The sequence below is a fragment of the Equus asinus genome, chromosome 26, assembly GCF_041296235.1.
Source record: "Equus asinus isolate D_3611 breed Donkey chromosome 26, EquAss-T2T_v2, whole genome shotgun sequence".
Classification (NCBI taxonomy): domain Eukaryota; kingdom Metazoa; phylum Chordata; class Mammalia; order Perissodactyla; family Equidae; genus Equus; species Equus asinus.
Window position 1 is genome coordinate 19,544,156 of NC_091815.1, and position 26,109 is coordinate 19,570,264.

General features: G+C 41.2%; 1 protein-coding gene and 1 long non-coding RNA gene across 5 annotated transcripts in view; one reads left to right on the forward strand and one right to left on the reverse strand.

Annotated features, from left to right (window-relative positions):
- Window positions 1-26,109, forward strand: part of LSM14A (LSM14A mRNA processing body assembly factor) — a 98,151-nt gene that overhangs the window by 38,883 nt on the left and 33,159 nt on the right. Inside the window, exons 7-11 of one of the 4 annotated variants that reach the window (XM_044760214.2) lie at window positions 1,145-1,327; window positions 1,433-1,604; window positions 2,650-2,881; window positions 7,986-8,042; window positions 8,958-9,209. In XM_044760214.2, the coding sequence (XP_044616149.1) occupies window positions 1,145-1,327; window positions 1,433-1,604; window positions 2,650-2,881; window positions 7,986-8,009 (611 nt within the window). In that variant the 3' untranslated portion in view covers window positions 8,010-8,042; window positions 8,958-9,209. Of the gene's footprint in view, window positions 1-1,144; window positions 1,328-1,432; window positions 1,605-2,649; window positions 2,882-7,985; window positions 8,043-8,957; window positions 9,210-24,744; window positions 25,921-26,109 lie in introns of those variants that run through there. The other 3 variants (XM_014838093.3, XM_070499296.1, XM_070499297.1) reach the window with 3 other exon arrangements.
- LOC139042200 (uncharacterized) lies at window positions 9,412-24,735 on the reverse strand. Its single transcript, XR_011498668.1, has 2 exons — window positions 21,324-24,735; window positions 9,412-16,160 (listed from the first exon to the last, which is right to left on the reverse strand). It is a non-coding gene; the product is annotated as an uncharacterized lncRNA (long non-coding RNA).

Sequence of the window (26,109 nt, forward strand, 5' to 3'; positions counted from 1 at the left end):
TTGGTATTGCTATATCATACCTCATAAATGCTGTTATTGTATTATATTGTAGAGAGAATAAATACACAAGGACTTGAATAATACGGAGCCATTTAAAGGGAGACAGTAAGGGTGAAGTAGGAAGTGGTTGAAGTGGTTCAGACCTGGTGCTTCTTTTGTGTTACCTGTGATGTGGAAATAACACCTCCTACCTTGCAGTTTGTGCTGATTAGTATTCATTTATTTTTCTTACTATAAATCTTGGTTCCTGTGATCTTTACCATAAAAGGCTTCCTAAATTTTGAGAATCCACTATGTGTGTGGTACTTGGAAGACATTAGGGATAAAAGCAGAACAAAGCTCCAGCCCTCAAGGAGTATATAGTAATTCAGTACAGAAGGCTCCCGGAGGCCGGTCCTGTGGCTGAGTGGTTAAGTTCACGGGGTCCGCTTAGGTGGTCCAGGGTTTTGCCACTTTGGATCCTGGGCACAGACATGGCACTCCTCATCAAGCCATGCTGAAGCAGCATCTCACATAGCACAGCCAGAAGGACCTACAAGTAGAATGTACAACTATGTACTGAGGGGCTTTGGGGAGAAAAAGAAGATTGGCAACAGATGTTAGCTCAGGTGCCAATCTTTTGAGAAAAAAAAAAAGGAGGAGGTTCCCAGGTTGACTGGTTGTGCACTCTGTCAGTAACATCTATGAGTGTGGGCCCCATGAATATGAATTTCATGTGTGCTATTCTCAGCCCATTGTATATTAAACGTTAGTGAAACTTTTTTTTTTCTTTTTTAAGATTTTTTATTTTTTTCCTTTTTCTCCCCAAAGCCCCCCGGTACATTGTTGTATATTCTTCACTGTGATCCTTCTAGTTGTGGCATGTGGGACGCTGTCTCAGTGTGGTTTGATGAGCAGTGCCATGTCCACGCCCAGGATTCGAAGCAACGAAACACTGGGCCGCCTACAGCGGAGCGCGCGAATTTAACCACTCGGCCACGGGGCCAGCCCCTTTTATTTCTTTTTTATATAAAGAAATACAAATATAGTAATATGAAACTTGTAAGTAGAAACTTACAAGCATTTCTGTTGTTGACCATTTAATATAAAGATCATAATAATAGCTTCTGTCCTAAACCAGCTTATTCTTTCTTTATTAACATAGTTCCAGGTGCTCCTTCAGCTCCAAGGAGAGGGCGTGGGGGTCATCGAGGTGGCAGGGGAAGATTTGGTATTCGACGAGATGGTCCAATGAAATTTGAGAAAGACTTTGACTTTGAAAGTGCAAATGCACAATTTAACAAGGAGGAAATCGACAGAGAGTTTCATAATAAACTTAAATTGAAAGGTGAGTTTTCATTTTTCTACTCAGAAAATACTCTTAGTTGACTTGTGAATTATGGATGTTTAGTACAAACCTTGACTTTTATGGTATGTGCTTGTTTTTCATTAGAAGATAAGCTTGAGAAACAGGAGAAGCCTGTAAATGGTGAAGATAAAGGAGACTCAGGAGTCGATACCCAAAACAGTGAAGGAAATGCAGATGAAGAAGACCCACTTGGACCTAATTGCTATTATGACAAAACTAAATCCTTCTTTGATAATATTTCTTGTGACGATAATAGGTACAGTCTTTTAAGCTGCTCGTAATGCTCTTAGGAGGCTGAAGTGTGAAATGATTTCTTATAAATTCACAAAGTTTAATGAATACTTAAAAATATCTAATGACTATAGTTTTTTAATGTTTTATTTTGCAAAAGAGAATAACCTATACTAAAATTTTAAATGATATTACCCCTTAAAAAAAAGAAATAACCATAAACTATTGTTTAGGGATGTGTTCACATTTGAAAATTAATAATTAAAGCAGAAGCATTTATCTCATATCTAAATAACATTTTTTACTTTATCCCTCTACAGTGTAGTTCAAATCAACCCAGGGCCAGAAGTGCTAATGTTACTTTGAAGTTTGCTGATACAGTAAAACTCTGCTGTGTTGCAGTACATGTGGGTCTAGAAAATTGTCAGGTTAATTAAAGGACCTGGCATAACAAGCTAAGAGTCTCAGTTTCTGCTACCCAATCCAAATTGTCCTTCTCCTGGCTGCAGTTTGGTGCCACCTGGTGGCAGTTGTCTACTTCAGTTTAAACGTGGATGGGGATGATTCTAAGTCTTGTGATTATCTAAGCTCTAGGGCAGCAACAGCAGCAGCAATTCAAACACTTACTTCAGGCATCAGGTTCAGAGGTTTGGCCAGGAGCATACTGGGAATTCGGGGACCTACCCTCCATCTCCTGGTTTCCTGAGACAATTTCCTTTCCTGGGGGGCTGAGTGGGGAGGGCAGCCAATTAATTGCCAATCCCATTATATGTGAATTCCCGTTATATTGGGGCTGTTGTCATGTTTCTTTGTTTTATCAACTGTGTTTGCAAGAAATAATACCAGTCATATTTTCACATGAAGTTTAACAGAATATTATCAGAACATACTGCCATGAATTGCTTGTGATAACTTAGATAAGCTGCTTACTTTTATTTGATCTTTACGAGTTACTTGGCCTTTCTTTGGGAGTTAGTGCTACATAGTTTTGATAAAAAATGTTCTTGAGTTTTGCTAAAAAATGTTCTTTTAAAACCTGACATACTAAAGATTATTTGTTCTAATGATAGAGAACGGAGACCAACCTGGGCTGAAGAAAGGAGATTAAATGCTGAAACATTTGGAATCCCACTTCGTCCAAACCGTGGCCGTGGAGGGTACAGAGGCAGAGGAGGTCTTGGTTTCCGTGGTGGCCGAGGGCGTGGTGGTGGCAGAGGTGGTACTTTCACCACCCCTCGAGGATTTCGTGGTGGATTCAGAGGAGGTCGTGGAGGCAGGGAGTTTGCAGATTTTGAATATAGGGTAAGTATTATTATATGCTTTGGGGTTTGGTGCTGTCTGATGAAACTAAAAATGTTTCTACTTTTGTCTGTTTTAGGGGAATATTTTTGGGGCATTTGTATAACTTCCATTTTGACTTTTCAGGGGAGGATATACCTGATTAGAATGTTTATGTAATTTTAAGGAATAGTAACTTCTTGGCTAGTGAGTCCAAATTTTTTTTTAAACTATTTTCAGTTCAAGGAAATAAGAGATTAAAATATGATATTCTTTGTCTTTTTATTATAGAACCATGGTTTTAGATTTCATGGACTGGTAAAATTTCCAAAAAAAAACTATTAGAGACTGAGTTTAGGGCTGTTTCTTTCCTTCTCCTTTTAAAATTATTTTTTGTTGGGGCCGGACCTGTGGCTGAGTGGTTAAGTTTGCGCCCTCCACTTCGGCAGCCCAGGGTTTCGTTGGTTCGGATCCTGGGTGCAGACATGGCACCGCTCATCAGGTTGTGCTGAGGCAACGTCCCACGTGCCACAACTAGAAGGACCCACAACTGAAAATATGCAGCTATGTATCAGGGGTTTTGAGGAGAAAAATGAAAAATAAAAAATAAAAATTATTTTTTGTTGTTGGAGGCACAGGGGATCACTAAAGACATTATACAAAAAAGGACTATTTAGTATCACCTTTATTTCATATTACAAAGTATGCTTTAACACCAAAAGAGGCTAGGAAGGATGTATAATTGTCCCTCAGTATCTGGGGGGATTGGTTGCAGGGCCCCTCTCAGATACCAAAATCTGCGGATGATCAAGTCCCTTAGTGAGCCCTCCTTATCCGCAGGTCCCGCATCTTAAACATAGTGCACCATCCTCGCTTGGTTGAGTCCGTGGATGCGGAACCTGGGGATACGGAGGGCTGCAGTCGGCCTTCCGGTACAGTCACTCTGGAGTGAAAGGCAAACTATGCTTTTAATGGCTGTTAATATTTGTATAGTATTTTGTGTGTACCAGGCATAGTTCTGAATGTTTTTCACATATTAACTCACTTAAACCTCACATCAACTCTGTGAGGTAGGTTCTATTTTTATCTCCATTTTATAAGTGAGGAAATAGGTATAGAGATATTAAATAACTTGTCCAAGTTCAGCTAGTAAGTGGTGATGCTGGGTCTTGAACGTAGTAAGTTTGTTCCTGAGTCAGTGCTCTTAATTTAGTTTTGTGGAAAACTCAACTATGTTTTCCTATTTTACCATGGTCTTGAAAGTATCATGATATATTGGCATTTGGAAACTGCTGCTAGAAAATGCTATAGCTCTGTATAGTATGTTTATATGCCTGATTTATTTAAAGGAGTCTGTAAATTGAGTCAATGTCACTATCCTAGTTTCTGACTATAGAGATAGTGGAGAGGAAGGTATATAATCACAGAAAGGATCAAAATTCCCTTGTCAAGAGGTCTCTTGGAATTGCAGAGGGCAGCTGCAAACAGAAAGGCCTGCTGGCAGGAATTTCATTGTCCAATGTTTAAAACTGACCATCGTTGATATTGCTCTTGAAGGATCAGTGTTAGTAGCTTTTGGGTCTGGTCTGTTAATTTTGATGCCTTTGATATTGTGTCATCACAGCCAAGACTGCTGAAAACTAGCCTCAAGTCATTAGCTCAGGCTATCCAGTCATAGTAGCTTGATGCCGCTGGAGGACTTCTCACTCTTGCCATTCCAGCTGGGAGACTTTGTCTTAGGGACTACAGAACGCCCTTGCTTTCACTATTACTGTTCTTGAGGTTGCGAGTGACCTTTTGCTTAGAAAATTCAGTAGACTTTTCACAAATATTTGCTTTTAATTTCACTGCGATATTTGACACTGATGACCACTCACCCAACTTAGAGTATTTCTTCCTAATTTTTGTATATTCTTGATAGTTTTTTCTTTATAAAAACAACATATGTTCCTCAGCACAGCCTATAATGTGCTTCATGATCTATGTACTTCTCCGGGTCAGAAGTCTAGTACTTTCTCTAATCCTTGTTGCCAGTGGGATTGTCCTTCTTTCATTCACTCGGCTGCAGATCAGCGGGCCTTCTTGCTCTTGTTTAGTACCAAGCTTATTCCTATCTCAGGATCTTTTTACCCATCCCTTCAGCCTAGAATGTTCAGTTTTCTCCTTGCAAGCACTCACACTTAATGTTACACTATCTCATATGCTTGGGCACTATTCCTCCCTCCCTCCTTCCCTCCCCATCTCTCTCTCTGCCTTCCCCCTTCCCTTTTCTGAACTTGTCGATTTATATAGCTTCTAATTAATTTTTCATCTTGGACTTGGTATGCTTTCACTTCCATTTCTCTTGTCTTCACCTGCTTGTGTCTTTATGATTTACTTAAACTTAACCTTCCTCAAAATCATCTTCTTGCTTTCCCATCATCTAGCTTGGCCTCCTCCCAGTGTTTGCATTGGCTAATGGTATACCATTCTTTTACTCTCCTGGGCATGGAGGTGTCCATGATCATGGCCCATTTCCGTATCACCACATTCATTCCTTTGAGATGTCCCTGCCAACTGGTTGGTCTGAAGACCTTTAGTTTCTCTTTATCTCACTTCAGGCATATCAGCTGCCTGTTGAGAAACCTATGACAACTCCTTGTTGAAGACCACATTGAGTCAGCTTGGTTTGAGAAAAAGTACCTTTGAATTAGACTTGGATCCCAATGGGAATTTTAGTAATTATTTCTAGTATGACCTCAACACTTTTTTTTTTTTCTTCACATTGGCCCTGAGCTAACATCTGTTGCCAATCTTTTTTTTCTTCTTCTCCCCAAAGCCCCCCAGTATATAGTTGTATCTTCTAGTAGTAGATCCTTCTGGCTCTGCTATGGGGGATGCTGCCTTAGCATGGCTTGATGAGTAGTGCTGGGTCTGTGCCCAGGATCCAAACCCTGGGCTGCTGAAGCAGAGCATGCAGACTTAACCACTTAGCCATGGGGCCCGCCCCTCAAATGCACATTTTAAAGATCATTGAAGTCGCAGAATTGGAAAGCATCTCAGAGGTCTGACCTCCTGGCCAAACCATAAACCTCTTCTGTAGTATCCCTTATAGGGACTGTGCACTTACTTTTCGTAAGACTGTCTGTTCCACCCCAGGGCTGTACTTATTATTGGGATTTCACAGATATGTGCACAATTTGAGTGAAAATCTTTTTCCCTCTATCTTCAACCAATTTGTTGAACTCTACCCTTGTAAACACCCAAAAAATAGATAGTCTTCTTCATGATAATTTTTCAGGTATTTGAAAAAACAGCTGTCATGTTGTCTGTGTAAGACTGGACTGTTTATCTGAACAATCAGCAGTAAACCTTTGAGTAACCCCTATGTGCATGGTACATGCACTTATTAATGCAAACATTTCTTTTGGAGCTGTCTCTCACTGTTCAGTCATTTTGAACCCTTAGTTAAAATTCCTCTCACATATATTGCACAATTAGAATGCATTGTAGAGGTTGTCGGTATGAGTCTTTATCCACGCTAGTGTATCCCTGACAGATCGTCCAACCTCTGCTTGGGTGTTTCAAGGAGTGATAGATTCACTAGATCCTTAGGTGTTGCCCTGATGGTTAGAAGGTTCTAAAGTGACATTGCACTGCCTGCTCTTCTTACTCTCTTGAGGGTCCCACTTGATATATCCAGCCCTATTTCTTATTACCCTTTATCCTGTCTGATTCAAGCAGGTTGACTCATGGTCATCTCTTATACACAGTGTGAACTCTAACCTAATTCATTGACCAGATATGTTGAAGTTTTCATATATACCAAGCTTTATACTGGACATTGGTGGTAAGCAAAACAGATACAGTCCCAGCCTTCTTGGTGTTAATAGTCCGGTGGAGAGACAGGCACAGCTAAAAGTCAGGTGCTCACTTTCACTTACCCTTCGTAGTCTTGCCCAAGGTTTGCTCTAACCTTAGAAACTTCTCTTCCTTCCTCCACTGATTTCTTCCTTTCCTGACCTCCTGTGGTATCTGCTTTCATTGACACACATTTTAAATACACTCTTGTTCTATATTTCATGTATTTTGTTTTGTTCCGCATCACCAGCTACATGGGAGCCTGTTGGTGTTAGTAAATATATATTCTACTTTTCTTTCCACCAAAACACCTTGCTCAGCATGGAGCCATAGTGGGCTTGAAGTAAGTGCTTATCAGGTTGATTAACAATACTCTCCTTCAGCCTTCAGTGAGGCTGAAGGTCCATCGGTGTGGCTAGCCCTTGATTATCCATTTCAAAGTTGAATGACACTTCTGTCTGCCACTAGAGCCCTAATCTCAGCAGCCTACACTTTCTGAATCCTATCCTCTGGCACTTCTAAAGGTAGAAATAGTGAGCGCACACTGTTACATAAAGGAGATTTACCTTCAAGGGTTTAACTCATTTGTACAGCGTCTAATACTTCTTCTCAAAAGTGGATGTCATTGCCATTTGCAGCAGCCTTCATGTCGTGGGTTGGCTTTGTTCTTTGTGCTCTGTTTGCATGAGTCATTACACTTTTGGGGTGAACATAAGCAGTCCTGGTTGTTTAATGAAAACGTAGGTAAAGATAGGATCATAGATTTTTAGAACTCCTTAAAAATACCAGCTAAACTGGAACCTCTCTTCCACCCTGCCCCCAGTGGATAGTTTGGAAACCAAGGACCTGTAGAGGTTAACTCCCTTGATCTAGGTATAGGCTAATAGAGCCAAAACTCAGTCTCTGACTTTGGGCCCAATTTTCCTTAAGGATAATGTTAGAAACATAAACTTGTGGTGAGTTTGGTCTTATGGTGCCTTTCTTTTTTCGGTGGGAGGAGATCAGGTTGGGGATCGTAAGCATGTAGCCAGCTCCTATTTTATATGCTGCTGCTAAGGAGGTTAAGCCACCATTGTGGGGGTGAGACAAATTGCTTTCCATTTGAGTGTTTGTTTCTTCAGAGAGGGTCCAGAGACCATGAGATATCCAAAATGACTCAGCATGGCTCTCTCTCTCTCTCTCCTTCCCCCTTTTGTTTTCACCTGTCTTTCCTTCTGCCTGTCTCCCCCTCCTCCCTTCTCTCTCTTTCCCTCTTTCTCTTTCTTGCTTGCTTTTTTTTACCTTTCAGAAAACCACAGCTTTTGAACCCTAAAATGTCTGGATTGATCATACATCTTTCTGAAAGGTAAAAAAAAAAAAAAAAGTCGGGGCATGTGAAGGTTGGCTTTGGTGGGGGACTGTGGGATCATCTTCACCTTATTTCTTTCTGCATCAGCTTATACCGTGCCAAATGTGTTCCAATTTAATAACATTGTACAAATGGTTTGGTGTTATATACACAGATAACGTTAAGTCTTTAACATAGGAAATGTATATTTCTAATAGTTGGGGCTAGTCCTGAGGAAAATAGAAGCCCCTGGCTCTGGGGCTGTGTGTACAGGCCCTCAGTTTAGGATTAATCTCACTGCAAAGCTAGAGGCTCCTTAAGATGTTTATTGCTTTCTCCCTGGTTATTTTTTTTTAATTTCCCAGTCAACTCTCTGATTTTCAGACCTTATTTCAAATTTAAAAGTTATCCTTTTAAAATGAATTTTTAAATCATTGCTTTCGCCTGGCTTGAAACTTTGGGGAGAAATGTTATTTTACCGTCTGAATATTTTATTGCTCTGTAAGAACATCAAAGACTTAGGGATTTTATTAATCTTCTTCCAAAGTGTGTTGTCAGTTGTATTTGATGAATTTGACTACTATGTTGAAGGTTTGATTAAGTTCTATCATTGTTTTTAAAAATTTTTATGACAACAACCAGTGAGAGTGGGGTGTGCCTGTATCTTAGGGAGCCCTTCTTGCTGGGAACAGCCCACAACACCACTGCTTTAATGTCTCCTAACTGGAAAATGCAGTTAACAAATAGTGAGCTACTCCTGGGTGTGAAAGTTACAAAGAGTGTTTCCTAGAAATCAGTGAAATGGACTTGTACTTGAAAGTAAAAGGAGGGTATATTTAAAGGTAATGGAAAATATACTTAAGCAAATTAGAAAGAAATACTTATTAATAAACCAATAATTGAAACATGAGCTAATTTTTTTTTCCTTTTTAGAAAGACAACAAAGTTGCTGCATAGTCTACAAACAAGTCTTTGAAAATAGTTGAATTTCTAGCTCTTCATGGTCCTGAGAATTGGTTTCAGTCTTTGCGAAGAATGAAGAAGTGAATTTGCTGTATATTTGTCACCAGCACTGGGTTTTTGTTTGTTTGTTTGTTTTTCTGCTTACTTTCAAAGATACAATGCAGTTACTTTTCGGGGGGGGGGAGGCTCATCTTAAAAAATGAGCATTAAATATATTTGGAATAGCAGAAGGTTAAGTAATTTCTTATGTATAGTTAAGCAGTACTTCGATGGGACTTATAAGTATTTTTTCATCACTGAAAAGATTTTTCTTATCACTAAATTGTATTTGGCAATTAATGCAAGTTGCCTGCGGATAGGGCCGTGATACTGTGTTTTGAGCCACAGAAGGGTGTGTGTGTGTGTCTGTCTGTCTATCTATATCTATATATTTCTCTCTTTCTTTATTTCTTTTTGGAAATCCTGTAATATCCCTTTTTGAGGTAGTTTATTTCGTCAATAAATTAGGGTGCTGGATGGTAGAGAATTTTGTCAGTCAACTATGTACACACAGTAAATACTGTTTCTTAGGCAAAGGTAACTTTTTTATATAGTTGTAAAATTCCATTATATTCCATTGCCAAAGAAACATTAAGAACTTTGTATAGCTGTATAAAAAGCAACTAATTTTTTAAAGAATAAACATTTTAAAGTCAGCAAATATACTGTGTCCTTGCAGAAGTTGATGTGGAGCAGAGCTATGGGTGGGTCTTTCTTCATAGCTTTCCAGGCTTTAAGAGTTTTGATTTTTTTTTTTTTTAATGTTTGGAACATAAATGAAGATTTGATACTTTGTTCCATTATCTAAAAAGGATAAATTACTCATGCTCATTGTAAGAACTTCATTTTGTAGCAAATGGCATATCACAGGATTTGTCCAAATAATAGATATTTTCAGTATACGAATGTAAATAATCATAGATAAGAGTGTACTTAGCTGTATTTTCAAGTAAGTACCCCGCCCTTTTTTAAGACAATAAAACTAGGCATCAATTAACCTGTTTTTCCTGATATGCCTGGAATTTTGTCTTGATACCTTGACTAATTCATTCCGTATATTTCAAGAAGATTCAGAATGTTAGAAATTATTTTGGCAACCTTTAAGATTGAACACTGGTCCTTGGGCCTGTGACCCACAGATGACTCAGTATAGAGTTCATTGCTAGTTATAAATTACTAGTAAATCTTTTTGATATTTTAACCTATGGTGGGGAAAAAAAATCTGGCCACTTTTGTGTTTTTATGAAGGCCATGGAATAAAGGGATCCAAAGATTTAAATATTTTTATCTATTTTGATTTTTGTTAACTTTCTCCTTAAAATATTCAGTAGTGACAAAGATGTGGAAAACTGCACTGTAGGAGAATTGGAATATTTAAAGATGGTTGATATTTTTAATTTTAATTTTGTATCTTTTGTATAGCTCTACAAGATGTTTTGTAATTTGGTTTCATTATTAAGGTCCAGTACCTGGCAGCCATAGTTTAGATGATATTGTTTTAATACTGTTTGCTTGCATGTTAACAACAAAACCTTTTGGAGGACCCGCAAATCATGATATTGAACACATTGCTGAGGCATTCTGAACATCAAAGCAAGTGCTATGGCAATACCTGTGTAGACTGCTTGAGATGTCCCAGGCCAATTTGAAGAAGAAAAACTGTAAATACGGGTTATATGCTCTGAAAGTATGAATTAACGCATTTTCCAAGCCCTCTGGGTCACTGACTAGGGCATTTGGTGCCCTAATAACAACTGGCAGCATGGCATACCTGCAGTGCACCTTACAATATTAAAGCAAGGTTTTTATGCTAAGACAGAATAAAACTGTACAATAAAAAATGTTCGTCAAAGTTCTTTCTCTTTAAACAGTAACATTCTCTTACAATAGAAAGAAACGTAACGAAAGGCATCTTTAAAATGTAAGAGCAGAATTATGGTCATGTTTATATTCCCTAAAATAACTAAATTAATTTCTAACTTTTTCCCTAAGATTTATCTTTGTAGATGTTTAGGTAAAACTAGAAGCCCTTTCTCCCCATCCAGAGTGCAGACTGCTCCTGAGTGACAGCCCATGACATGAGGAGACTAAGCCAACAAGGCACAGGCCAAGCTGGAAGCCTCAGGCTTGACTGCACCCTCTGTGGGCAGGCGGGTGCAGAATAGGAGAGAGGGAAGGGCTCACTCCTTAACTTGCCTACCGAATCGTTTCTCCCTCCAAAAGCAGGACTTAACGTGGGGGACAGGGAGAGAGGTCAGGAATGTTAATCCAGCTCAGTGGCTCTTAATGAGGGTTGAACTGACATCCTGGGATCGTTGAGGAATGTGAGGGGATGTGTTTTGGTTGTCACAATGACTAGGAACCACCACTGGCATTTAAGAGTAAGGGCCAGGGATGGTAAATGTCCACTGCACCATGCTGGACAGTGCCACATAATCAGTTACCCAGCCTGAAGTACGCTTGCACTTTGAGAATACTTGCTGAAGTCCCTCCACGTGGAAAGACAAGGGGGGAATTAGTTTTAATCCAAAATTTTTGAAAACATTTACTAAAGAATCTTTATATAGGATATGAAAGGACAAGGCTTAAAAGAACCTTACTTCCAGTAACACTGTCAATATTCTAGAAATCTGTTATCACATAGGAGTTACCACTCATCCTGTTCTCGGTCAGTGATTCACAAATCTCTAATTCAGAATCAGCTGAGGCGAGTCTTTAACCTACAAATTCCCATGCCCCACCTGGAGAATCCAATTCTGAAATTCTGTCCTGGAGCCTGGGAATCAGTCTAAGTCCCATAGGTAGTTCTCATCAGCCGGGTTTAGAAAGACCGTTTTTAAACCCTCACAGCTGGCTCATCTAATTTAGCCCCCTCCTTTAAGGGCTTTAGTAGTGTTTCCAAAGTAGATTTAGTCTGTCATTTCCCCATCCTTCCAAATCCAGTATATCTAGGTTATGACTGAGGCATGAAGAGAGGGAAAGGACTAAGTGGAAGAGGGGAGTGTTTCTGCAGGGTAGAATCTTGGGGGAAACAGGTAGATTGAGACTCAGGTTTCCTCCAAGGTTTGGCTGCGTTGAGTACTGAGACTCACTTTTGTATTCCTAGCATGTAGGGGATGAGTGTGTATTGTTTCCGTGTCTCAGTTTTACATGGCTGTTGTCCCTCTCTCTGGGTTATCTGCCTGAAAGAGAAGCTGCGCCTGCAAGGCCCTGTGTTCATAGCTCAGATCTAATCATGTCTGGGTTCAGCGTTAGAGGATCCTCCTGCTCTATGAGTTCAGGACTATAAGCTGGTTTAACATGTGACGGTGGGGAAAGTGTCATGCTATAAAGTAATCAAGAGGAATCATCTGTTATAGGAGCTGAGATGTCACCAATTGGCTTAGTTTACCTGTTTTTCAGTGTTTTGTGCTTCTTTGGATTTTTTTGCTGAGGAAGATTAGCCCTGAGCTAACATCTGTGCCAGTCTTCCTCCACTTTATATGTGGGTTGCCACCACAGCTTGGCTGACGAGTGGTGTAGGTCTGCTCCCGGGATCCCAACCTGCAAATCCGGGCCATTGAAGGCAGAATATGCCGAACTTAACTACTACACCACAAGCCCCTTCACTGTGTTTAAAAGATGACAAGTATTAGTACAATTGGGATCAAACTTAGAGAAATAGAGTAGTACCATTAATCTCTGAATCTGAAAATGCTAAGTGGGGATTTACTCAGAGCAGGCTGCCATAGTGTCCCCAAAAATAGAGAACAGGAACAACTTCCTGGAAGAGGCATCCCCTGAATAGGAGTTGGCCAAATGAGGGAAATGATGTTTGAGCAATGGAGGCCTGGAGGCCAGTGGCAGCTACTCAGCCAGCTAGTGTGTGCACTGGGAAGCTAAAGATGCAGGTCCAGGCACTGCTCTTGTGGGGGTAGTTCCAGCCTTCTGAGGAGGAGGGATGCAAAGATTCTTATCCTGTGTTTCAGAGCCAGTGTTAGTAAACGCAGGCTTGTGGTTTTGAGACATTTATAAATGTGGCTCCGCGAGCATGTGGCTTCTGTTCTAAGTGATGGTGCAGATCTGTGAACCAGAGGTATGGGTGTCCTTTAAATTCCAGCTTGGTTCATACTTAACAAATTTGGCTGACTGATAAAAATGTTTTCAGGTTTAGCTCATGAACATATCAAAATCTAGCTGAATCTGATTCCACTTCATAACGAATGTTGATTTTAAGCAAATGCTTTAAAATGCACTGGTGTTTATGTTGTGGTTTATAAAGAAACAAAGCAGCTCTGTGAGGCCAATGCATGTTTCAGTTCAGTAATAAGGCTTTCTTAAAGGGACTCCTAGTTTAGGTGCACAGAAACAACTGAGAGCCCCAGCAAGTCTTGTCTTAGCCTGCAGACTTGAAGATCAGTCTGAAAGTGAAAGGAGAGAGCGCAAAGAATGCCAGTCTTGAGGGGGTGTGAGAAGCCTGGGCCCAGGGGAGATTGCAGTGAAGTCAAGTGAATGGTTTACAGTCACCCCAGTACAGAGGACAGGCACATGTTTACTAGATGTCTGGAGTGTGCCTCTGTAATCCTGGTACTCAACCTAATCCTGATAATCCTCTGGTGCTAGCCTCACACAGGATTGTTGATGAGAACGCAAATCCCAACATTGCAATTCAGGATTTTGCTTGTGCTGAAATTGTTTTGTAAATTTTTTTTATGGTTAGTTGGGTGATGGTTATCCCTTGCTCCATTACCCAGCGTTTAATAGCATTTCCTTGTCCCAGAGTGGGTTTCTGAAGCCTTGCAGCTTGCAGTTGATAAAATGGAACTAGGTATGGTTTGATTCTGTTTTTAAGACATTGTAAAAAGAATGTGAATGGTATGGAAGAAGGTTTTTAAAAATAGATTAAAAAAGGGAAAGGAGAACGAAAAAAATCATCTACAATCCCACCATCCAGAGCTAATCATTGTTAACACCATTTAGGTTTCATTCTGCCTGGCATTCTGTATAGGCGTGTGCTTTTCAGCAAAAATAGGTTTGTAGTGTATGTACTATTGTGAAACTTGCTTTTTTCTTAATATATTGAGTAGCACTGTTTTAGTACACATATCATAATTACCTATGTAACCAGCACCCAGACTGGGAATCAGAATATTAAAAGTACCCCAGAAGTCCCCCTGTAACTCCCTTCCATTACCCCCTTAAGGGTAGCAGCTGTCTTGACTTCTAAGTGCATAGATGGGCTTTTGCTTGTCTTTGTTCTTTATATAAATGGAATTACATAGTATATACTCTTGTGCTTCTTTGCTCAGTGTTGTTTGTGGAATTCATCTAGCATTTGGCTGTGGTCTCTTCATTTTCATTGCAGTATAATATTCCATTGTGTTAATAGACCACAGTTTATCCATTCTACTGTTGAATGCCACATTTGGGCAATTTCTACTTTTGGCAGTTAAAATAATGCTGGCACTGTTTTATCCTTTGCAAGAGAAGCCAGAGCTAGAGTGGTTGGGAGGAATACTGACACCTCTTGAGGACTTAGAGTATGATGAAAGATAGTAGTACCCAGTTATGGTGTCATTCCACACCAGTGTGCTACTGCAAGTCATTTGTTACTAACCATAAAGTCCCAGAAAACCCTGATGTATTATAGATGTAGACATAGATAGGTACATATATTAGAGCACATGCAGAGTTAATCCTCTGTGTAGCTAGCCTTTGTCCCTTAAGGACACTGCCCCATCTGTCACCCTTCCCAGTGGCGGCACTGGAGTATTTCTTGCCCTGCAAACCTATGTTGAAGATAGGGGTTTGATGTCCTTGCTCCCTCCCCTCCTGGTAGAATGCTTTCTTCTGTTGAGGCTCATGTGATCCTCTCACTCTTCCTCATTATCATCATCTGATTACTACGTGCCATCTTGAAAAATCTATTAACCTACCTTCCTCTTCCTCTACACTTTGCATCTGAATGACTTCAGCTTCTGTATGGTTCACCCATCTGTTTTGGGAGTCCCCAAGATAATCATACTCATGGCTGTGATTTCTTACAGCAGAAGGGTACAAAGCAAAATTAGCAAAGGGAAAAGATGCATGGCCAAGTCTGGAGGAAACCAGCTCAGACTTTCAGAGGGGACTTTGAAAGTGAAGTCACACAGGATGTGCTGCATTCCCCCAGCAACGAGTTGTTAGAACGTGTGTGGAATGTTGTCTACCAGGGAAGCTCATTAGAGATGCAGTGCCCAGGTTTTGATCGGGGACTGGTTATGTAGGCACCTTCCGCTTGGTACATACCAAAATCCTAGACTCCCAGAAGTAAAGCCCAAGTAAACCACATTGTTTGTACAAATAGCTTAGGCACAGTGAGCCACTCTTAAATGGTGGGAACCCTCCTGAAATCCAGGTTTCCGGATGTCAGCCAAGGGCCACACTTGTCAGCAGGCTTATAGAGGATGCCAGTCAGGCCTGCTGTGTTAACTCTTCTGGACCCATCCCACACCCTGGTTCCTGTGTTGTTCTGTCGTCTTTTCCTCTCATCCCCTCCCATCCAAAGCTGTGGACATACATGGACCTTGTCCGTCGGCCTCAACTGCATCACCTCTGAATCATGGATTTAGACACCCCACACTTTGATCTTCCAACTGGCTTACTCAAGAAATAACTTAAAAAAGAGAGAGAGACCGACCTAACCATTCCCTTGCTCAGCAACTGTTTTTGACCTGGTGCGGATCTCCAGGTCGGAGATCTTTCTCCTTTGGATTCCTTACTGCCTCCTGATTCATCACCATCTCCAACCAGCCTAGACTCCAAGATCCATCATTGTCTTGCAAATACCCTAAACTCTCTTGCTCTTTCTTTGTTCTTCTTGTGCTCCTGCCTAGAGAAACTTCAACTCTGAAAGCATCCATCCCAGAGGGTTGAGTCCTGTGGAAGAGAATCACAATTGAGTAAATTAGTACCGCTGTAAATCTGATTACTGCTCTCTGCTGGGCCTTTAGCATTGCCAGCAAAACTTACTACTTTTCTGTAATCGCCCTTCTGCAGTCAGCAAATGGTCTTCCCATCTATTTCAAAGAGAACTAGAGGACGTTGGATAGCAACTGCCTCCAGCCTTACAACACTCTCTAAACCTCATCTGCATGCATCCTTTGTCTTGTGGCCCTGTAAAAACAGAGAAAAAAACACCCCTTAACCAACTGCCTATGTTCTGGCTCCCTAACTCCTGTCATTCCCAGACTTACCATATTGATTTACCTCTTTTCTCTGCTTACATCTTCAACTTCTTCCCTCGTAAGGGATCCTTTCCGTTCACATTTGATTACTATGCTGGCGTACTATATAGCATATTAATGTATTGATACTCATATATATTAGTATATAATTGTAATTATGTACATATTCAATTATGTTACAAACTTCTTTTTAAAGAAAATTATGCTTGAATCCTACACCCTAGGAGCTCCTGCTTAGCTCTTTAACTATCAAGATGCCTAATCTTCCTTTCAGTTCTTAACCTACTTGATCTACTCCACTGAAACAACTTTTAGTAAGGTCGCCAGTGATCTCCATTGAGACTTTCTAGTTTTCCCTTCCTGTTGACTTTACAGAAGCATTCCGTACAGTTGACCTCTTCCTTCCTAAAAGACTCTTACCTTCCTGGCTGCCGTATTCATGTTTTTCCTCCTGCCCCCTCTTGCTGCTGCTCGTCAGTTTGCTTACGTGATTCTTCCACCGCCCCATTTTGGAGTAATGGTGTTCCGCAGAGTTCTACTTCAGCTTTTTTCTCTTTTTTAAGGTACATACTGTCTCTGGCATCAGCCCCGTGGCCTTAGCAATATGGAGTTATTCTCAGATTCACATGTTGCACAGATCTCTCTTCTGAGTCTAGATCTGACCTATTGATACGTGTACCTCTCAATTTTTTTTTTTTTTTGAGGAAGATTGGGCCTGAGCTAACTACTGCCAATCCTCCTCTTTTTGCTGAGGAAGACTGGCTAACATCCATGCCCATCTTCCTCTACTTTATATGTGGGATGCCTACCACAGCATGGCTTTTGCCAAGCGGTGCCATGGCCGCACCCGGGATCTGAACTGGTGAACCCGGGGCCGCCGAGAAGCGGAACGTGAGCACTTAACTGCTGTGCCACTGGGCGAGCCCCAAAATAAAATCTTTAAAAAAAGATTCCCCAGAAAGGCTTATAATGAAAGACAGCAGTCAATGCTAACAATTTTATCCCTTCCTGTAGTCTTCTGTTTTTAGTTTTGCTGATTTTCTATGGAAAAGGGAAAACAGTTTATTTATTCAACAAATACTGAGCTCTTACTGTGGAAGAGGTATAGTTCCAATTGCATGGTAAGCAGCAGTGAACAAAACAAACCCCAGCCCTTAGTGGAGCTTGTCTTCTACTAAGAGAAGACAAAATAAATGAGTAAAATATGTAATGTGTTAAGATGCTTAAGTGTTGTGGAAAAAAAGCCAGGAAGGGGGACAAGAAAAGATCTATGGGCTGGAGGGGGCATTGCTGTTGCCATTTTAGGTTAGGGAAGCTGACATTTGAGAAATGGCTCAAGAAGGTGACTGGATATTCAAGCAGAAGAAATTGTAGCTGCAGAGACTCTGAAGCTCACGGGTTTGAACCTAGTGTGGCTGGAGTGGAGTGAGGGAGGAGAGGGTAGTAGCATACGAGGTCAGAGTAAGTGGAGGCCGGTTTTGAACAGAAGAGCGGCAGTCTGACTTCTGTTTGAAAAGAATCTCTGGCTGCTGTGTTGAGAATCAACTAGTAGGACAAGAAGCAGGGATGCCAGTTCAGAGGCCAGTACAGTAATCCAGGTGGTTGTCCCTGCTCCCTGGCATTTGGGACATGAGGCCTGCCTTTCAGTACTGAGTCTGCTGCAGAGGCCTTTGTGGCACAGTCCTGTGGTGGGGGGGCCAGTGTGGCATCCTCAGCGGATTGCTCCTCTGGCCAAGGCTTGGAGGTACGCATTCACACATCTCAAAAAGAAAGAATTTAATACGCTTATGGTCAAGAGTCTCCCTCTTCTCTCTGTCCCTCAGGCTTACACCTACCCTCTCCACATGGAGCCGGGTTGTTTCCAACATTTGCTAGTACGAACAGTGCTGAAATGAAGAACTTTATGAATCATTTCACAAATAGGTGAATTTATCTGTAAGATAAATCTACTAACTGGACATTCTAGATAACTGGAGACATAGCTTTGTAATTCTAATAAATATTCCTGTGTCCCCCTCAATAGAATTTATAGCAATTCACACTTCAGCCAGTTTTTGAGTGTGCCTGTTACCCCATATGGTCACTAGTATGGTGTTACCAGACTTCTGAAAATCTTTGCCAGTCTGACAAATAAAAAATATCTCACTACCCCATGCATTTCACTTTGTGAGATTGAACATTTTTTCGTAAGTTTAAGTTATTAGTACTTCCTTTTCTGTGAACTGTGTATATTCTTTCATTATTTTTCTCCTCAGATGTTAGTCAGTCTTAGTTATTTACAGGAGCTCTTTTTACATTAGGGAAAAACCTGATTTTTTTTTTAATTGAATAATGCCTGTACATAGTTACTACAAATGAAACAAAATAGTATCCAGCAAGTCTGCTTCTCTTCCTTAAAAGGCAAATACTGTTAACCCTTTATCTGTATTCTTCTAGAAATTGTCCCTCTCCAAATTGTGTGTGTGTGTTTGTGTGTCCTTTTATTATCAGGAGGAGGAGCCTGTGTAAACTGGTCTTTACCTATTTATCAACTGCAGACCTCCTGATGTGAAGATTTACCCTCTTAACCCCCCCCACAGAGATTCACATATCCTTCCTCTGTATCCTCTTAGTATCCTTAGCATAATACTTGATTACGGCTGACACGTAATACTGACTACAACGAAGTGAATATCATTTATAGATGAGCCAACTAGTATAAACCTCATTATATTTCCTTTCTTATAAAATGTCTTATTCTTCCTGCCGTTAAAAATTGCCTATTTTCACATGTTGGTTGACTTTACAAGCTGAAAACTAATAAACAATATTCCGCTAATGATTGTTTAAGAATTCTTCAGCACAGAGCCAAGTGGCGTGCCTTCCTGTAGTGCTAGTATCAAATACTACACCTTTCCCCAAAAAATATTGGGATCAAGATTCAAGATTCAATTATCATTTCTTTCTTAAAAGCATCCACATTTTAATTTGCTTCATGATTGGACCTTGCCTTTCTTCTCCAATTGTTGAATTGTTTTACTTTAGCCTTCCTCTTGCACATTTAATATGTACAGAACAATATGTGACCCACAATATGAGCAACTGTGAACCTGTCCCTTAAGCCCAGAACTAGAGCATTACTGACAACCTGCTGTTAGGGCTCCGCTATTCCATTTCTCCTTCACCTGACAGGAAACCACTAGCCTGAATTTTGTATGTGTTATCATCTTAGTTTTGCTTTTGTTTACATTGTTTTTCCCTAGAATTTTTGATTCGCTCTTTCATGTGTTTTTTCTCTCTCTCTCTCTGTCTCTCTTACTTGGAATCTGTTTCATTCTTCTTGAGCTCACTGATTTTCTAGTCTAATTTAGACAACTTTTTCTTTGGACCATTATTTTCTCTACAGCTTTTTGTTTTTCCTGGAGTTTCTGGATGCCCTTCTCTGTTGCTTGTATTTCCTGCCTTTATCATATAATGCAGTTTTTTCAAGCCCTCAATCATACTACCTATTCGATTTGGACTATGAAGTCTCCTTTATTCTCAGAGACTGTTGTTTCATAACCTTCCACCATTCTGCTAAAATCCAAACATGTTGCTTTTGAGATCTTCAGCAAAGTTATGATCCTGGAATTTCTCCTCATTGCTCTCCTCGGTTAGTCACGGTTTCTTGGATGCCATGCTTTCCGTTCCCTTCTTGGCTAGAATTCCTCCTTAGGGAGCTTTCTAAGAAAGTATATATAAAGGGCCGGATAGTAAGGTGTCCGTCACATCTTCCTCTTTTTTCTATTTAACAACCCTTTAAAAATATAAAAACCATCCTTATCTCAATTGCTGACCGTTGATCTAACATGCAGTGACGTCGAGTCCAGTGCCAATCTGATTCTTTTTCATTGTAGATGATGTTTTTTCTCTCTGGAACCTTAGCATTGTCCTTTATGTTAAGAAATTTTACGATCACTTCTCTGGGTATGAGTCTTTTTTTGTTTTATCCTAGTGTTAGGCTGGGCAGTTGATGGACCCTTTTGATTTAAAGATTCGTGCCTTTCCTTTAGCTCTTTCTCTTGTTACGTGGATGATTCTTGGATGCTGTCCAACGTGTTCTTTCACTCGATCTTTCTCTAAGTCGGATATAAGAGCTGGGAAATTGATCCTTTGTGTGTGAGGGTTTTCCTCATTATTTTCTTTACTTATTCTGACTGTTAATCTTGGTCTCCTTCCTGTCGTAGACTTTACTCAAATATCTGAGGAGGCTTGGTTGTCTCTCCTTAGAAGAAGGCAGAAGAGTTGCCTTGGGGCTCTGTGCGTGGCCAGGATTTGTCATCTGGCAGGGTTTGCTTTAAGATGGTGATCTTTATCCTTGAGCTCTGAATTCCAGGGAGCTTTGATCAGAGGCGCCAGTATTTCCAGATCCCACAGATCCCTGCAGAGAAGAATCTTCCTTTTACTTGTTTGTTTTGCCCAGGAGTATGTTGCCTAATTATAGGTATTCTAGTTGCAGCAGAAAACAGGATTGTTCACTGCTTGTTGTGCAGACAGTCCTTAGATTAGTTTTCCTGTTTTCAGGCCACTCTCTCCTGCCCTCTGTTGTACCTGCTGCCTCAGAGTCTGAAGCATTTCAGAGTTCCAGGCAGGTAGCTCCTCCTGCACAGAAGCATCCCCGAAGTATGGTCCAGGTGACAGCACCCTCTGCTCTGCCCTGGGTCACCATACTTCTTTCATCTGCTCTAATCAGTCTAGAAGTTTGTTGAAAAATACCTCACAGGGGTCAGCCCGGTGGTGTAATGGTTAAGTTTGCGCACTCTGCTTTGGTGGCCTGGGGTTCATGGGTTCGGACCTCGGGCAGACATACACACCGCTCATCACGCCATGCTGTGGTGGTGACCCATGTACGAAATAGAGGAAGATTGGCACAGGTGTTAGCTCAGGGACAGTCTCCCTCACACACACCAAAAAAAGGTGAGAAAAATAACACCACAACTTCTCCCTGCCCAAATCTGTTTATCTATTTAAAATGTAAATATCATTTTACACATTTATTGACATTGTAATGTAGTCTTAAAACAAGGTAAACATTTGTGACTGGTTTACTGTCTGGAACTGGAAATCTGTTTACCTGTCCTCTGGTGTGAAGCACCTTCAACTCTTGGCTATTGTCCTGCACTTGGCTCTTCATCGGTCACCATCCATACTGCACATGCTGCACTCCTCCAGTTCATTTTCTATGCAGTAGCTGGAATGAAGTTTTCGGAACACACATCTGTCAAATTATATCACATCTTAGAGAAGGCATCTGAGCTGTAGCCCTTGAGAGATTGTGTTCTCCTGGAAACTGTCACTGCAACTATGGTCTGATATGGATATGATCAGTGTCAGACAACCAGAGCCAGGCTGCTTGCAAGAGCCAGCCCCTGAGCAGGGCCTCTCCTCTCCGCAAGGCTTCAGGCCTGGTCTAGGCCTCTGAGTCACGGATCTAAAAATAAGTCACAGTGCTGTGAGCTAGCGGGGCCTCTGTGCACCTCTGGCTCTGGGGCTGGCCAGTGTTGAGCAGCAGTGAGTCCCCGTTCCAACACTGCGCCTGCTCCAGATGGCCCGGAGAGCCGGTTCAGCTCCCAGAGGGACGAGGCTTCCGAGCTGCTCACAACCTGGCACTGGGCTTATCTCTAGGTTGTGAACGATCAGAACCCTCAGGCCTATTCTCTGCAAGTGTCTAAAGGACTTCTTGACAAAGCAAGAAATGCCAGGCCACCCCATACTTACCATGACCTCTCCCTGGATGTGTCCCTGGGTCGGATGCCTCTGTGTCTGGTTTCCAGACTCAGGGGATTTGCTCTACAGCTTTCATCAACCCAGGTCACGATTTATGCTCAAAACATACCTAGTGTCTGGGCCCGCTTAATTTTCTCTTCCAGTTGCTTCATGGTTTAAATCTGGGAATCCTGGAGTCTTCAGACTTCTATTGGACTGAGAGGGGCCACTCTCCTAGTGTGTGTCCCCGGCACAGTCAGAAGATAGCTGCTTTTTCTTTTCCCAGGAATGGAAAGAAGGTGTCAGCATGCTCATTTTTGCATTAGCCCAACTTGAACTTACCTTGTTCTCACTTAAGGAGGCAAAGAAGTATAGAACCAAATAGCACAAGTAATGTCTGTCACAGCCCACTACAAGAAAAGGACAGCCAGCTACAGATGACCTGGCAATGGTGAGCCCGCAGAGACTGTTGATGGAAAGGCTGGCGATACCCCAACAATTACTGGCATGAGCCCCAGGATGCCCTCTGGAGCAGGCTGACATCTTTTTACATTTGATCCCCTCCTCCCAGTGAACAAACTGGGTGTGTACACAGTCTTTAACCTTTCAAAAAGAAAGAGGAGATTAAAAAAACAGCAAATTAGGAATAGATGGGAATTTCCTTAATCTAATAAAAGATATTTACAAAAAATGTACAGCCAACATTACATGCAATGGTGAAGTAGTGAACTCTTTCCTCTTGGGACTGGTATGAACTGTCACCACTTACATTCAGCATTGTATGGGCCATCCTAGCTAGTGCAGTAAGGTATGAAAAAGAAATAAAAGTATAAAGATTGGGAAAAAGAGAAAACTATCATTTTTAACATGACATGATGGGATATGTATAAAATCCAAACCTATCTACAAACTACTACAATTACTAAGTGAATTATCAACATATATAAAAATCACTTGTTTCTATATACAGGCAACAGTTAGAAAATGAAAAGTTGGGGGCTGGCCCTCTGGCCAAGTGGTTAAGTTAGCGCGCTCTGCTGCAGGCTGCCCAGTGTTTCGTTGGTTCGAATCCTGGGCGCGGACATGGCGCTGCTCATCAGACCACGCTGAGGCAGCGTCCCACATGCCGCAACTAGAAGGACCCACAGTGGAGAATATACAATTATGTACCGGGGTCTTTGGGGAGAAAAAGGAAAAAAATTAAAAAAGAAAAAAAAGGAAATGAAAAGTTAGGGGCCAGCCTGGTCGTGCAGCGGTTGAGTTCACGTGTTCTGCCTTGGCAGCCCAGGGTTCGCCGGTTCAGATCCCTACACACCTCTTGTCAAGCCATGCTGTGGCAGGTGTCCACATACATAGAGAAGATGGGCATGGATGTTAGCTCAGGGACAGTCTTCCTCAGCAAAAAGAGGAGGATTGGTGGCAGATATTAGCTCAGGGCTAATCTTCCTCAAAAAAAAAGAAAAGTTACAACACTACCATTTATAATAGTACCCCACCAAAAAATTAAATACCTAGCAATCTTGTAAAAGATTTGCAAGACGTCTACACTAAAAGCTACAGAATATTTCTGAGGAAAAAATAATCATATCTTGAAGACCTTGGACTAGGCAAAGAGAACACAAAAAGTGATAACCATAAAAGAGAAGGAAATATTGATAAACTGGCCTTCATTGAGATTAAAAGTTTGTTGGGGCCAGCCTGCTGGCATAGTAGTTAGGTTCGTGCGCTCTACTTCAGTGGCCCAGGGTGCACAGGTTTGGATCCCAGGTGCAGACCCACACACCACTCACCCAGCCACACTGTGGTGGTGTCCCACATACAAAATAGAGAAAAATTGGCACAGATGTTAGCTCAGGGCCCATCTTCCTTTAAAAAATTTTTAAAAATTCGTTTATCAAAAGACATCAGGGAATGAAAATTAGAGCCACAACCTGGGAGAAGATATTTGCATTATGTACGTCAAAGGGCTCATAATCCAGAGTATATAAAGAACTACAAATCAGTTTTAAAAAAAAAAATTTTAGATCTTGAACAGAGATAAGTGAGAGTATTCAAATATCTAGTAAACATGAAAAACTTCTTGACACTTTATCAAAAAAATGCAATTTAAAACCGCAAGGAGATACCATTCTGAGTGTGTTGACATGACAGTAAATCGACTCCTGTGACCTTATGAATGAGTGATGTCCACAGCTTCCTGCCCTCAACATCTCTACTCATCTCCTATAGACTCATGCTATGCTTTCCTTCATGGAGTCAATGCATCTCATGTTCGTTCTTCCTCTTTTCTTGCTGCCGTCTGCTTTTCCCAGCATTTTTGTCTTTTCCAAAGAATCCTGCCTTCTCATGATGTGCCCAAAGTAGGACAGCCTCAGTTTTACTATTTTTGCCTCCAGAAATAGTTCAGGCTTAATTTGCTCTAGGACCCACTTGTTCCTCTTTCTGGCAGTGCAGGGTATCCGCAGAGCTCTCCTCCAACACCATATTTCTAATGAATCACTTGTTTTCCTGTTAGCCTTCTTCACTGTCCAGCTTTTGCACCCGTACCTTGTAACTGAGAATACGAGGGTCTGGATAATCTTGGCCTTGGTCTCTAATGACACTTCCTTACACTTCATGATCTTTCCTAATTATTTCATTGCTGCCCTTCCAAGTCTTAGTCTTCTCTTGATTTCTCGACTGCAGTCTCCATTTAAATTTTGACTGAACCAAGGTAAACAAAATCTTTAACAATTTCAGCATCTTCATTATCTACATTAAAGTGTGATTTTTTTTTTTTTTTGAGGAAGATTAGCCCTGAGCCAACTGCTGCCAATCCTTCTCTTTTTGCTGAGGAAGACTGGCCCAGAGCTAACATCCGTGACCATCTTCCTCTACTGTATATGTGGGACGCCTACCACAGCATGGCTTGCCAAGCGGTGCCATGTCCACACCCGGGATCCGAACCTGCAAACCCCGGGCCGCTGAAGCAGAACGTGAGCACTTAACTGCTGTGCCACAGGGCCGGCCCCAAAAGTGTGATTAATCTGTAGTCATGATTTTTGTCTGCTTGTTCAAATACAGCCCCACTTTGCACTTTCTTCTTTTGCTTTCATCAGAAGTTGTTTCAAGTCATTGGTGCTTTCTGCCAGTGAGATGGTGTCATCTACATATCTTAGGTTGTTGATATTTCTTCCACCAATTTTCACTCTTTCATCTGAGTCTTGCCCAGTTTTTCGTATGATATCTTCTACTTACAGATTAAACAGAGGGGGAGACAGAATGCACCCTTGTCTTACACCTTGGCCTGTAGGAAACCATTCTGTCCTGACAGGGGCTTTTTGTCCACAATACGGGTTACACATCAGGACAATAAAGTGCCAAGCCATGCCCATTTCTTTCAGAGCTGCCCATGGCTTTCCATGATCCACGCAGTCAGAGGCTTTACTGTCATCTAAAATATAGACTAATCTGAAATTTTTTGGAGCACTCCAGTAGCTGAAGAATAATTGCAGTTAGATCTCGTGTGCCTCTCCCTTTTTGAAATCCAGCTTGGCCATCAGGCATTTCTTGCTCCGTATAAAGTAAAAGCCTTTGTTGCAGCACCTTGAGTATCACTTTACTTGCATGGGAAATTAGAGATACCATTCCAGCCCCACAAAAGTTACCGGAGCTTTTTAAAAAAGACCATAACGTCAAGTGTCAGTGAGGAAAGGAAGAACTGGGACTTCTACGCTTGAATGGTGGAGGGTAACTTGGTGCAACCACTTTGGAAAACGAATGGGCCATATGTACGAAAGCTAAATATGTATATTTATGCCCCAGCAGTTTCACTGTCGGGTATATACCCAATAGAAGTGATTGGTTATGTCCGCCAAAAGATATGTGCAAGAACGTTCATACTAGTCATAATAGCCAAAACCTGAAAAGAACTCAAATGTCCAACAGTAGAATGAACAAATGGTGGTATATTTATCAATGAAATACAGTGAAAAAAATAAAAACTTACTCTCCACCACATGAATGAATCTCACAGACATCAGGATGAAGGGAAGAAGCCAGACACAAAAGAGTTCATATTATATGATGCCATTTACATGAAACAAACTTAGGCAAAACTAATCAATGGTGATAGAGTGAAACAGCACAGTCATCCCTTGTCCCTTCGTGTGTGG